The sequence below is a fragment of the Ahaetulla prasina genome, chromosome 1, assembly GCF_028640845.1.
Source record: "Ahaetulla prasina isolate Xishuangbanna chromosome 1, ASM2864084v1, whole genome shotgun sequence".
In the NCBI taxonomy this organism is placed as follows: domain Eukaryota; kingdom Metazoa; phylum Chordata; class Lepidosauria; order Squamata; family Colubridae; genus Ahaetulla; species Ahaetulla prasina.
Window position 1 is genome coordinate 374,321,106 of NC_080539.1, and position 13,612 is coordinate 374,334,717.

At 47.3% G+C, this 13,612-nt stretch overlaps 1 protein-coding gene across 1 annotated transcript in view; it reads left to right on the forward strand.

The window, feature by feature from the left end:
* The window catches only part of EEF2 (eukaryotic translation elongation factor 2), a 31,116-nt gene that overhangs the window by 3,240 nt on the left and 14,264 nt on the right, over window positions 1-13,612 (forward strand). The window contains exons 2-7 of the mRNA XM_058163653.1: window positions 3,394-3,608; window positions 4,761-4,942; window positions 5,897-6,108; window positions 7,494-7,672; window positions 9,607-9,712; window positions 11,474-11,587. Coding sequence (XP_058019636.1) covers window positions 3,394-3,608; window positions 4,761-4,942; window positions 5,897-6,108; window positions 7,494-7,672; window positions 9,607-9,712; window positions 11,474-11,587 — 1,008 coding nt within the window. The remainder of the gene's footprint in view (window positions 1-3,393; window positions 3,609-4,760; window positions 4,943-5,896; window positions 6,109-7,493; window positions 7,673-9,606; window positions 9,713-11,473; window positions 11,588-13,612) is intronic.

Below are 13,612 nucleotides of genomic sequence, written 5' to 3' on the forward strand. Positions count from 1 at the left end.
CAACCCTCTATCGCTCCCTCCCTTCCTTCTCATCCATCTATCCCTTCCCATCCATCTATTCCTCCTTCCTTCTTATCCATCTATCCCTCCCTCCCTTCCTTCTTTCTTGTCATCATCTATCCCTTCCTATCCATCTATTTCTCCCTCCCTCCCTCCCTCATCATCCCTCTATCCCTCCCTCCCTTCTCATCCCTCTATCCCTTCCTCTTTTCTATCCTTTCTTCTCATCCATCTATCCCTCCCTTCCTTCTTTCTTCTCATCCATCTATGCCTTCCCATCTATTTCTCCATCCATCCATCTATCCCTCCCTTCCTTCTTTCTTCTCATCCATCTATCCCTTCCCATCCATTTCTCCCTCCTTCTCATCCATCTATCCCTTCCATCTTTCCCATCCATCCATCCATCCCTTCCTTCCTTTTTCCCAAAGTCCACAGATGAGGAAGACTGATGAAGGTTGGGGGGAGGGAATGGTCCTTGCTGATTTTTGGGGAGCAGCATCAGGTGTCTAGAATGGTGTCCTCCTTGAGATACCTTAAGGCCTTCCCTGCCACCTTTGGCAGAAGGCAAAGCCAATTCTTCCAGAGGGCATTTCGGCCCTCTGTCAAAAGTGCCACGTTATTCTACCATATGGTTGGCATTAAGGTGCTTTTCTTTCAAGAGGCAACTGGACTTTCTGGTTTTTCTTTGAAGACATTTCGCTTTTCAACCAAGAAGCTTCTTCAGCTCTGACTGGGGGGTAAGCAAAGGAAGGATTTATATTCTTCAGAGTTGGCATGTTCAGAGTGCTAATAACCAGATGATTGAAAGGAACATAAATCTTTCCATTCCCCCACCATCAAGTCAGAACTGAAGAAGCTTCTTGGAGGAGAAGCGAAACATCTTCAAAGAAAAACCAGAAAGTCCAGTTGCCTCTTGGGGGAAAAAAAACACCTTTGGGACATTCTTTTATTTTACCTTGTAAAGGCACCAAGCCAGGGAATTTTTTTATTTTGCTTTTTATTCAGGCTTTTATTCATTGTTCATGAGTTTAACTCAAGCTGGCGAGCATACCTAATATTCCTCCCTTCCTCCTGTTTTCCCCACAACAACAACCCTATGAGGGGGGATAAGGCTGAGAGAAAAGGACTGGCCCAAAGTCACCCAGCTGGCTTTTGTGGCTAAGACGAGACTAGAACTCCCAGATCCCTGTTTAGAAATCTTAATAAATTGACCGATCTGATAATTTGTAATTCAGTATAACACAAATCCCTGGTTTAATTTTTTTTTTTTTAACAAATCGACTTTTCTGATAACTTGTATAGATAGTCCTTGACCTACAACAGTTCGTTTAGTGACTGTTCAAAGTTGCACTGAAGAGAGTGACTTTTTCACACGAGGATTGTAGCATCCCCACGGTCATGTCCTCAAAATTCAGACACACCCGGCAATTGACTCAGATTTATGACGGTTGAACTTTGTCCTCCTTTGCGACTTTCTGACAAGCAAAGTCATTGGGGAAGCCAGGCTCACTTAACTGTGGCAGGGAAGTTCATAAAATGGGGCAAACTCACTGAAATGTTTCCCCTGACAACAAATTTTGGGCTCAATTCTGGTCTTAAGACGAGAACTACCTGTAATTCAAATGTACTACCGGTTCAATCCCACCCACCCCCACCCTAAGAGGGTAATGAAAGACACTGTTGGCATATTGCCTTGCTTACGTAATGTGATCGTGTCATGGAAACACCATGGCATTGTTTTAAAACCTTTCTAGCCCGCTCAGGATTTTCTGGTCTGCTTGTTGCTGACCGTGCTTTTTGCTTCCTTACCTTCTGAATTTTGTTCTTATTGTAGCGTTTTCGGCTGTGTGAATAGTCAGTGGAAAGGGTCTGGGTCCCTGGGAGGCAGGCAAATTAAATAATTTTAAAATACACTAATTGGAAGTGAAAATGGGATTTTAGAGACGGTGCCGAGAAGAAGAACAAAGAAGATTAGGGCACTGAAGGCTAAAACAGACAAAGAACGGTTGCTAGAATTGGATATATCTAGTTTAATGAAAAGAAGGACCAGGGGTGACATGAGAGCAGTCTTCCAAGCTGCCCCAAAGAAAAGGGGCCCAACCTGTTCTCCAAAGCACCAAAAGGACAAGGACTAAGAATTGAAAATTTATCAAATAGAAAGTCAATCTACAATTAATTAATTTCCTGACAAAACAATCAGTGGAATGGCTTCCATCCAGAAGTTGTGGATGCTCCAAAACTGGAGGTTTTTAAGAAGTGAGAGAACGATCATTTGTCTGAAACGCTATAGGGCCGTGATGGCAAACCTATGGCACATGCGCCAGAGGTGGCATGCAGAGCACTCTGCTGGCACGTGCACCGTCACTCCAGGTCAGATCTCCGTGGCGTTTCTTTTGTGAGTTTCTGTTTCCCTGCAAACGACAAAACAGAAGCTCACAAAAGAAAAAGATCTGACCTCTTGCTATGCTGTCGGTGTTGGGGGTGCCCCGCCTCCCGCTGGCTAACTGGTCTTCAAGGCTCTGCTGCGCATGTGTCCATGCTTGCGCATGTTCAAGCACATGCATCAGTTTGGGCATGTCTGTGCGCAGTTTGGGCACTCAGTGTCTAAAAGGTTCGCCATCACTGGTATAGGGTCTCCTGCCTAAACAGGATGTTGGACTAGAACAGCGGTCTCCAACCTTGGCAACTTGAAGACTTGTGAACTTCAACTCCCAGCAAAGCTGGCTGAGGAATTCTGGAAGTTGAAGTCCACAAGTCTTCAAGTTGCCAAGGTTGGAGACCCATGGACTAGAAGACCTCCACGCTCCCTTCCAACTCCTTGTTATTCTGTCCTGGTGGGGTTTTCATCTCCTTTGAGAAGGAACCTGGTGGCTTGTTGGTCCAACACTGTTGTGGTCCATCAGCAGCCTAAGGGGCTGGCAACGGAGTCTGATAGCAATGAGGCTGAGGTTCGGGCCAGGGCCATCAGGGAGTAAGGTGCGGACTCCAGAGTCTCCAGAGATGAATAGTAGTGAGGCAGAGGAACAGGAGGGGCCTGTTCCTAATGCACGCATGAGAAGAGCTGCCAGAAGGCAAGAGCAGCTCAAGCAGAGAGGACAACTTGGGAGTAAGGCCAGGAGATGATCAGCCCCTCCCATAAGGCTTAAAACAGACCAGCAACGGCATTTGCCAGGAAGGGCCTTTGGCAGTTTGCCTAATTGGACTAAGATTTGTTAGATAACCAAGGAATTTGTGTTGGGAGGCATTTGTTTTACTTTGAGTTGAACGAGGCTGAGAATGAAGTAATTCCAAGCGGTTCGAATAAAGTTTGTTTTTCCACGGACTAAGTTTATTACTACCTACTTGGGCCTGGGTCACAACAAACACGGTCACCTTTTTTCTCCTGTTTTCCAGGTGAACTTCACAGTAGACCAGATCCGGGCCATCATGGATAAAAAGGCCAACATCCGGAACATGTCAGTGATTGCCCACGTGGATCATGGGAAATCCACTCTGACCGACTCGCTGGTGTGCAAAGCTGGGATTATCGCGTCGTCCCGTGCTGGGGAGACCCGTTTCACCGACACGAGAAAAGATGAGCAAGAGAGATGCATCACCATCAAGTCGACGTAGGTCCCTTTGGCGAATATTTTGAGGCGGGTGGGAGGGATGAGAGAGAAGGAGCTAAGTTGGTTGCCTTACAGCAGTCCATTTAGTGACCGCTCAAAGTTATGACGGCCCTGAAAAAAAAAGGAGTTTTGATCATTTTTCACAGATACAACCTTTAGAATAGAATAGAATAGAATTTTTTATTATTGGCCAAGTGTGATTGGACACACAAGGAATTTGTCTTTGGTGCATAGCTCTCAGTGTACATAAAAGAAAAGATACGTTCAACATCTTTTCAACAAGCTTTGCAACAACTCTACACGGTCACATGATCAAAATTCAGGCGCTTGGCAACTGGTTCATATTTATGACCGTTGCTGTAAAGTCAACGGGGATGCCAAATTCACTTAGCTCATCAACTGCAGTGTTTCACTTAACGGTGGCAACAAAGGTTGTAAAATGGGGCAAAACTAGCTTAACAAGTGTCACGTAACGAGAAATTTTGGGCTCAATTGTGGTTGTAAACCGAGGAATACCTGAATGGAAGTCCTTTTGTGCTGCGTGATGTGGGCAGATGAGCAATGGAATGTCTTCTCTTTTTTAAAAATAATGTTATAATGTAAAAATACAAAAACAAATAGGAAAAATAGGGGAGGGAAAGGGGAAGGAAAGAGTGCAGGAAAGAAGGGAAAAAGAGAAGGCGTTGACTTCCCACTCCCTTTGGTGCAGTAAAATAAGATGGTATATCAAACCTCAGCTTATTATTTTTACATAGTATAAACTAGCCATTTCTACAACAACGAATCTAATCTGTGAAACCCAAAATCAAAGTTTCATTTTTTTCCCCACCTCAAGGACAAAGTCCAGAAGCAGTTTCCAAGTAGAAACAAAAGTACTTCTGTTTTTTTCCCCTTTCTTTTATCAAAGCAGTCAATTCAGCCATTCTGCAGCTTTCGCAGCCACTCGTCCTTTGTGTGATCGAAATGTCCCTCTGTTTTTGTGTGTAAAGTGGTCTTCCCACCATCAACATATATATATAACATTCCAATTTCCCCTCTCCCCCCCCCAAGTCTTTTTCCATTAAACCCAAAAGAAAAGTTTTCGGTTTTATCTTTATATTCACTTTGAAGAATCTGGAATGTCTTCAAACTTTCTCCTGCGTCTTCCCTTAGGGCCATTTCCCTCTTCTACGAGCTTTCAGAGAACGACTTGGCCTTCATCAAGCAAAGCAAAGATGGCTGTGGGTTCCTGATCAACCTAATCGATTCCCCTGGCCACGTGGATTTTTCTTCAGAAGTTACAGCTGCCCTACGGGTCACCGATGGTGCCTTGGTTGTTGTGGATTGTGTTTCCGGTAAGAAACTGGCTCCCTGTCCTGAGCTTTGTTGATGGGTTTGTCCAGTGGAAAGGGGTAGCCAACTTTGGCAAGTTTAAGATTTGTTGTGTCTGCGCCCCCTGAGCCGGGGTCCCTGCCAGAAAGTAACTTGGAAAGTGAGGGGGAAGGGCCATCAGGACTTACCTCGGGAGCACCGGCTTCCCTAGCTCAGCTCCAGGAGTCAGAGGCAGGCCAGGTGGAGGAGATGACGAGGCCTCCGTCCCCTGACTTCCCCCCTCCCCCACCCGGCCACGCCTCCAGACCCGGCTGATGGCAATCAGGCCTGGCTGGACCCTAGGTTTCATAGGCAGGAGAGGCGGGAAAACAGAAGCAGCGGTGGGGCAGGCCGAGGAAGTGCTGAGTCATGGAGCCACACCCCACAGAATATAAAAGCAGGCAAATCAACTGCTTGACTAGAGCTGAAGTACTGTTTGTTGACTCATCGGCATCAAGGGAGATAACAGAGACACTCGGCAGACGCGCGCTAGTTTGCTGCCAGAGCTGATAGTGCCGGCTAATTAAGCCATCACTCAGACTGAGGCGAGGGGACAGAACACTTGTGGACCTCAACTCCCAGAATTCTAAATCCCCAGTTTTAAGACCTGTGGACTTCAACGCCACAAGATTTTAAAGACTTCTGAACTTCAACTCCCTGAACTCTAAATTCCCACTTTTTAAGATTTGTGGACTTCAAATCCACAAGACTTTAAAGACTTCTGGACTTGAACTCCCAGAATTTTAAGTTCCCAGTTTAAGACTTGTGGGCTTCCAACACCAAGAATCCTGGGAGTTGCAGTCCACAGATCTTAAAATTTGCCGAAAGTTGGACGCCCCTAATGTAGAATGTTCCTATTCTCTGTATGGCTCTACCAAACGGATGGAAGTGACAACGCTTAGGGAAGACAAGCTGAGCTTGCCCTTCTTCCTCTCCAGGGGTTTGCGTCCAGACCGAGACTGTCCTACGCCAGGCTATCGCTGAGAGGATCAAGCCCGTCCTGATGATGAACAAGATGGACCGGGCCCTGCTGGAGCTGCAACTGCAGCCTGAGGAGCTGTACCAGACCTTCCAGCGCATTGTGGAGAACGTCAACGTCATCATCTCCACCTACGGGGAGGGCGAGACCGGCCCCATGGGCAACATCATGGTAAGGATTATCAATGAGCGGTGACATTCTGAAGAAAATCTGAATGGACATGTTGATATCAGAATGCAGCGCAAGCCTTTTCTTTCCCTAGATCAGAGGGTAGGGGACCATGGTCCCTTTATGGCTTGTGGACTTCAACTCCCAGAATTCCTCAACCAACATGGGGAAACTGGCGCCCTTTATGGCTTGTGGACTTCAACTCCCAGAATTCCTCAACCAACATGGGTGAACTATGGCCCCTTTACAGCTTGTGGACTTCAACTCCCAGAATTCCTCAACCAACATGGAGGAACTATGGCCCCTTTATGGCTTGTGGACTTCAACTCCCAGAATTCCTCAACCAACATGGGGGAACTATGTCCCCCTTTATGGCTTGTGGACTTCAACTCCCAGAATTCCTCAACCAACATGGGTGAACTATGGCCCCCTTTATGGCTTGTGGACTTCAACTCCCAGAATTCCTCAACCAACATGGGTGAACTATGGCCTGTTTTTGACTTGGGGCTTCCATTCCCAGTCTCCCAAGTCATAAAAGGGGCCATTGTTCCCCATCCTTACCCTAGATGGATTCAATTAATTTAGAGTGCTTACAAGGGACATAATTTGTACTAGGTGGTGGAAGATATGTTTGGCTTTGTGCACACCATTAGCAACTTTTAGCCCAGTCTGTCTGGAGGGTATCAGGGTGTAGGTATTTAAAAGTTACTCCACTTAACTTAACTTAGGACAGGTTGCTTAGCAACTGTTCAGAGTCAGGATGACCCCCTGAAATGGTAGTGGCAGCCCAGTTCCAGAATTTCTATGCTGGTCTCTGTAGTCACATGACTGCATTTTGGACACTTGGCAACTGCCTCCCTAACCTAGTCTTTCCTCTTAGAGAATAGCAAAGGAAATCATGGAATAAAGGAGAATATTTGTAGTGTAGAGTTGAGATTGGGGGTCCTTGGTGCTCTGTGAACTTCCGATCAACACTGATGATGTTACCTAGTTGGGAGATGAAACATCTGCAAAAAAACAACCAAGCTCAGGTAGCACCAAGGACCCTTCAAATCGTGCCCTTCTCTGGTGGCTCAGCAGACTAAGTCTGTCTGTTATTAACACAGCTGCTTGCAATTACTGCAAGTTCAAGTCCCACCAGGCCCAAGGTTGACTCAGCCTTCCATCCTTTATAAGGTAGGTAAAATGAGGACCCAGATTGTTGGGGGCAATAAAAGTTGACTTTGTATATAATATACAAATGGATGAAGACTATTGCTTAACACAATGTAAGCCGCCCTGAGTCTTCGGAGAAGGGCGGGATATAAATTCAAATAAAAAGAAAACAAAAAAAAAACACACCACAGAGTCTCAGGTGGATTAAATCCTCTTGCCTCTTCCTCCCTTAGATCGATCCAGTCCTCGGCACCGTTGGGTTTGGCTCGGGCCTGCACGGCTGGGCCTTCACGCTGAAGCAGTTTGCCGAGATGTACGTGGCCAAGTTCGCAGCCAAAGGCGAAGGGCAGATGAACCCCGCCGACCGTGCCAAAAAGGTGGAGGACATGATGAAGAAACTCTGGGGCGACAGGTGCGTCATTTAGCATGGTGCAAATGAGGATCTCTCCTTGTAACATGGCCAGAAGACTAACTGTTGACCAGCTGCGTTCATGCAGGAGAAGAGAACGTGCACATTTGACCTCAAGTCTACGGAGATCCTCCGTCATCCAGGCCATGGTTGTCCCAAAGGTGCTTTTTTGTTTTCAGGAGGCAACTGGACTTTCTGATTTTTCTTTGAAGTCGTTTCGCTTCTCATCCAAGAAGCTTCTTCAGCTCTGACTGGATGGTGAGGAATGGAAGGATTTGTATTCCTTGCAGACAGCTGGTCATTTGCATTCTTCGGAGTTGTTGAGGTCACTTGGAGAACCCTCAATGTGGGCGGGGATAAGACATCATCTATCTCCAGTCTACAACAGAGTCCTTTCAGCAGTTCCAAGAAGGCTCCCCACGCATTTGACTACTCGGGTGACCCTGAGGACACAGATAAACCTCCAAGTGGCCTCAACGACTCTCTAAAAGGTTGCAAATGACCAGCTGTCTGCAAGGAATATAAATCCTTCCGTTCCCCACCATCCAGTCAGAGCCAAAGAAGCTTCTTGGATGAGAAGCAAAATTTAAAACATCTTCACAGAAAAACCAGAAAGTCCAGTTTCCTCTCGAAAAAGCCCCTTTAGGATTTGACCTCAAGGTTTTCTTGGCGCCTTAATGAACTAGAGGAAGGGAATCCTTTTACTTACTGCAAAGAGGCCGCAAGTGAAAATGTATCATTGAAGAACTGGATGGCGAACCTATGGCACACGTAGCCATATCAGTGGGCACACGAGGTCAGCCCTGGCGTGCATGCACGTGCCGGTCAGCGGATTTTCGGGCCTTCTGGGCCCACCAGAAGTAGGGAAACAGGCTGTTTCCTGCCTCCAGAGGGCCTAAGTGGTGGTGGGGAAGGCCCATTTTTCTCTCTCACCTGGCTCCAGAGCCTCTCTAGTCCGGGGGGGTGGGTGCGAAAACTGCTTTTCCCACCACCCCGAGACCAGAAACGGCTTGTTTACCAACTTCCAGTTGAACAGGAAGTGACATTTTTTGCTGTCCACAGCCTCCAGAGCTTCTCTAGAAATCTATGAAGGCTGGGGGCAGCAAAAAACGTCACTTCCTGTCCAACTGGAAGTTGGTAAACAGGCCATTTCTGGCCTCCGAAGGGATGCAGAAGGCTGTTTTCCATCCCCCCCCCCGACTCATAGAGAGGCTCGAGCCAGGTGAGAGGGAAAAACGGGGGGGGGCATAGAATTATGGGTGTGGGCACGCATGCGCAACCTCCCCCCCCCCTCCCCGGCATGCGATGATCACTGGTCAACAGCATTCAGGGGAGGTTGGGACTTCTTGTGGCTACATAGGGATTCCTAGGCTGATCACATTGCAGCCCTGGTCAAAAGAGCCCAGCAGTTAACCACTCCAGAGGGTTAACGTCATTGCCTTCTCCCCTCCTTGGAAGAGCTCGATAGCTCTCGCTGCCTTAAAGAAAGTTGAAAACATTCTTAAGGATCCATCTCACCCCCCCTTTTTTTTTTTTTTTGAATTATTACCATCTGGCAGGACAATTGGACAAATAGGCTGAAAAACAGCTGCTATCCCAGGGCACTAACTATTGCATTCTATTGTATAGTGCAATATTAATGCAATATCGGGGGTATTGAATGTGAAATTCAATTGAATTGAAATTCAATTGAATTGAATGTGAAATTCAATTGTATTGAATGTGAAGGATGTGGTTTTTTATGAATAATCTACAGTGAAGATGGCACTGAATTTCATTGTGCGAGGTGCAGTGACAATATTAAATAAATCTTAAATCTTACCACCACCCCCAGATTCTGCCACTCTTCCTCCTTAAGGAGCTTACTTAAAACAGGGGAGACTTGACAAAAAACATAAACCTTCTGTCTCTTTTTTCTTTCCTCTCCTTTCCCACAGGTATTTTGACCCGGCGACTGGCAAATTCAGCAAGTCTGCAACCAACCCCGATGGAAAGAAACTACCAAGGACTTTCTCCCAGCTGATCCTAGACCCCATCTTCAAGGTAGCGCCCCCTCTCCCTCCCGTGGTTTTCTTGGCAAACCCCAGACTAGACCCACTAACGGTGCTCGAGATGCCTGCCTCTGCTGCTACCTGTGCATGATGACGAAAAAATTTCTTCACTTTGACCTGACGTTTTTATGCTTGAAGAAATTTTGCAGGATCTGACACAAAGTAGAATGAGTCTAGAAAGTTACCCAGGAGTGTGTGTGTGTGGGGGGGGGACGTCTCTGGGCTGAATTGAGCCCTTTGGACTCCAAGGTTCGGTGGTCTTTTTACTTAATCTCTTTTAAAAAATTAATTTATTTAACTCAACTGAGGCACTGCTGCTCTGCAAAATTTAAATTTATTTCATTCAACTTGGGCACCGCTTGGCTGCAAACTGTTCTGTCTCCTTCCCCACTTCGGATCGACAAGCTGGCCACGGCTCTTATCAATCCTGGCAGAGAAATCGCAGCTGCCTGCCAAAGTTCAAACAAATAACTCACTCACGTAGCAAGACTTTCAGCTCTTTTTGAAATGGATAGCTAAACTTTTGCTTCCCGTGGAACTGAGAGCAGTCCCAAAGCTGCTTATATATCCTGTGGGGCGGGGCTCCTGCCCCACCCTTCCCTTTGATGACGATGCCTCTCTAATCAGAGGATTAGAGGGTCAAGCCAAGCTTGATTATTATTATTATCAGCTGGGTCTGAAGGCGTAGCCTGGGGAAGGGAGGAATCAGGGGATGACGGCCTCATTACGTCCTCTGACTGGTCTGGTTCTGGCTCCTGGAGCCGGGCCAAAGGAATCGGTGCTCCCGAGGTAAGCCTTACCAGCCCTTCCCCCTCACTCTCGGAGTCACTTTCGGGCAAGGGGCCAGGTTTGGGGGCTGAAATCACAACAGCCAACAGCTTCTGGTTACCCTAGTCCAGGGGTGTCAAACTCAAGGCCTGGGGGCCGCATCCAGCCCACGGGGTGCTTTAATATGGCTGCGGGGCCACCCTGGAAAGAGTGAAGGACCGGCTCCCAGTGCCTCTACCAGTGAAAATGGAGCTCGGGGGGGCTGCTTTGTGTACATACATACCTGCTTTATGCACTTGCCTGCCGCTGTTGTGGCCTGTCGTCCTCCAGCAGCGGAATCGGAGGAGGAGGCGTGGGAGTCAGGGTGAGCATTAGGGTAACCTGGGAGCTCCAAGGGGGAAGAGGGAGTGGAGCTGGCAGAGAGAGAAAGAGCGAGACAGAGTGCCCGTCAGCCCTCGGATGGAGAGTCAACAACAACCCCCCAGGTCTGAAGGTGGCTGATGAGGAAGAGGAGGGACAGCTGGGTCCAGTGCCTGTTGTGCAGAGGAGAGGAGAGCAGTGGAAATCTAAGGGCCGGTCCTCGGGACGGAAGAGCCACCGCTGCTAGCGAAGCCCCACCCTAGTTCTGGGGATAAAAGGCAGAGGGCAGAGATGAATAGGTGTGGCATACAACTATTCATCTCCCAGCTGGACAGACTTGTTAGCCTGAAAGAGAAACTTTTTGCCGGGGCTGCTGGCGCTCCTAATAAAGGAATCTTTGAGTTCACTTCAGAATGTTTGTCATATTTGGGAAGTTGGGTCAGAACAGCTCCTTGTGTGGCCCAGTTCCCAACAGGCTGCGGCCTGGTACTGGGCCAAGAACTGGGGGAGGGGGGAGGTCTTTGGGGTTGGTGACCACCCTGAGTTAGAAGACGGCAGCAAATCGCTCCCTCCCTTATTTGCTCGCTGTCCCTGCTGGAGAGTTGATCTTTTTTTGTCTCCGAAGGTATTTGATGCAATCATGAACTTCAAGAAGGAAGAAACAGGCAAACTGATCGAGAAGCTGGACATTAAGCTGGACAGTGAGGACAAAGGAAAGGAAGGCAAGCCTCTGCTGAAGGTGAGACAAAACGGACACCTTGTGACAACATACGGTTTTTTTGGGGGGGGAGGTGGGAAAGGGAGTTGCGTGAAAGGAAGGAAACTTGTTTTTTTAAGAGACTGAAAGAAATCCGCCAGTTCTGTTCAGAATGGGCCACCTTTTAAAGGAAAAAAATCGCAGGGACCCCCAGGGTGATTTAATGAGATTTAGAATTTTTTTAAAGAATAGAATAAAGCTGTAAGGGACCTTGAAGGTCTTCTAGTTCACCCCCTGCTCAAGCAGTAGAACCTGAGGGGGTTGCCACCTTTTGTTCCCCCTTCCCTTCTAGGAAGAATTCTTCCTTCACGTTCCCTGCAGTTCACCTCCCCTGACCGAAAAAAAAAAACATGTCTTAATGAGCTGCTTCAGCCAAAAAAAAAACCCTAATACAATCCTTGGTTGTATAAACAGAGGCATAGAATCAAAATCACGTGAAATCTTAGTGCCGCTTTGTAAAGCCTTAGTAAGGCCACACCTGGAATACAGCATCCAGTTTTGGTCAACACATCACAAGGAAGATGTTGAGACTTTGGGAAGAAGAGCAACTAAGATGATCAAAGGCCTGGAGACTAAAAATTGAAAACCCGATTGGAGGATTTCGGTTTGGCTAGTCTAGAGAAAAGAAGGACTAGGGGTGACACAATAGCAGTGTTCCAGTATTTGAGGGGCTGCCCCAAAGAAGGGGGAGTCAAGCTATTCTCCAAAGCACCTGAAGGCAAGACAAGAAACAATGGATGGAAACTAATCAAGGAGAGAAGCAACTTCGAATTAAGCAGAAACCACCTAACAGTGAGGAGAATTAACCAGTGGAACAGCTTGCCACCAGAAGTTGTGGGTGCTTCATCACTGGAGGTTTTTAAGAAGAGACTGAAATGGTATCGGGTCTCTTGCTTAAGCAGGGAGTTGGACTAGAAACTCTCTAAGGTCCCTTCCAGCTATATTCTCATTGAAACTGACTGGGCACCACATCCTAGTTGTGTTGCCTTTGTTAGGGAAGACTCTTGAGAGCGCCTTGGACTGCAAGGAGGTCCAGTCAGTCGATCCTAAAGGAAATCAACCCTGACTGTCTTTTGGAAGGACAGATCCTAAAGCTAGAGCTCAAAATACTTAGGTCACCTAATGCAGGGGTCTGCAAACTCGGCTCTTTTAAGACTGGTGGACTTCAACTCCCAGAGTTCCTCAGCCAGCAAAGCTGGCTGAGGAACTCTGGGAGTTGAAGTCCACCAGTCTTAAAAGAGCCAAGTTTGGAGACCCCTGACCTAATGAGAAGAGAAGTCTCCTTGGAGAAGACCCTGATGTTGGGAAAAGAGGGAAGGCAAAAGGAAAAAAGGACAGCAGACAATGAAATGGATAGATAGTGTCATTCATGCATATTGAACATGAATTTGGAGCACAGGAGGGCTTGGTGTGCTATGGTCCACGGGGTCATGAATAGTCAGACGCAACTAATAGTAAGACCACACCCAGAGTCCTGCATCCAGTTTTGGTCGCCACGATGTAAAAAAGACGCGGAGACTCTTGAAAGAGTGCAGAGAAGACCAACCAGGATGATGAGGGGATTGGAGGCTAAAAGATACGATGAACGGTTGCAGGAACTGGGTATGTCTAGTTTAATGAAAAGAAGGACTAGGGGAGACACGAGAGCCATCTTCCAATATTTGAGGGGCTGCCCCAGAGAGAAGAGGGTCAAGCTATTTTCCAAAGCACCCGAAGGCCAGACAAGGAATAATGGATGGAAACTGAACAAGGAGAGATACTCAACCTAGAAATGAGAAATTTCCTGACAGTGAAAACAAGTTGCCTTCGGAAGTTTTGAGAGCTTCATCCCTGGAAGTTTTCAAAAAGAGATTGGACTGCCATCTGTCAGAAATGGTGTAGGGTCTCCTGCTTGGGCGGGCGGGGTGGTTGGGTTGTACTAGATGGCCTCCAAGGTCCCTTCCAACTCCGTTATCCTGTTAAACTTAGCAACTGAACAAAACAAAAAAGGCTGTCTGGATTTGTTTG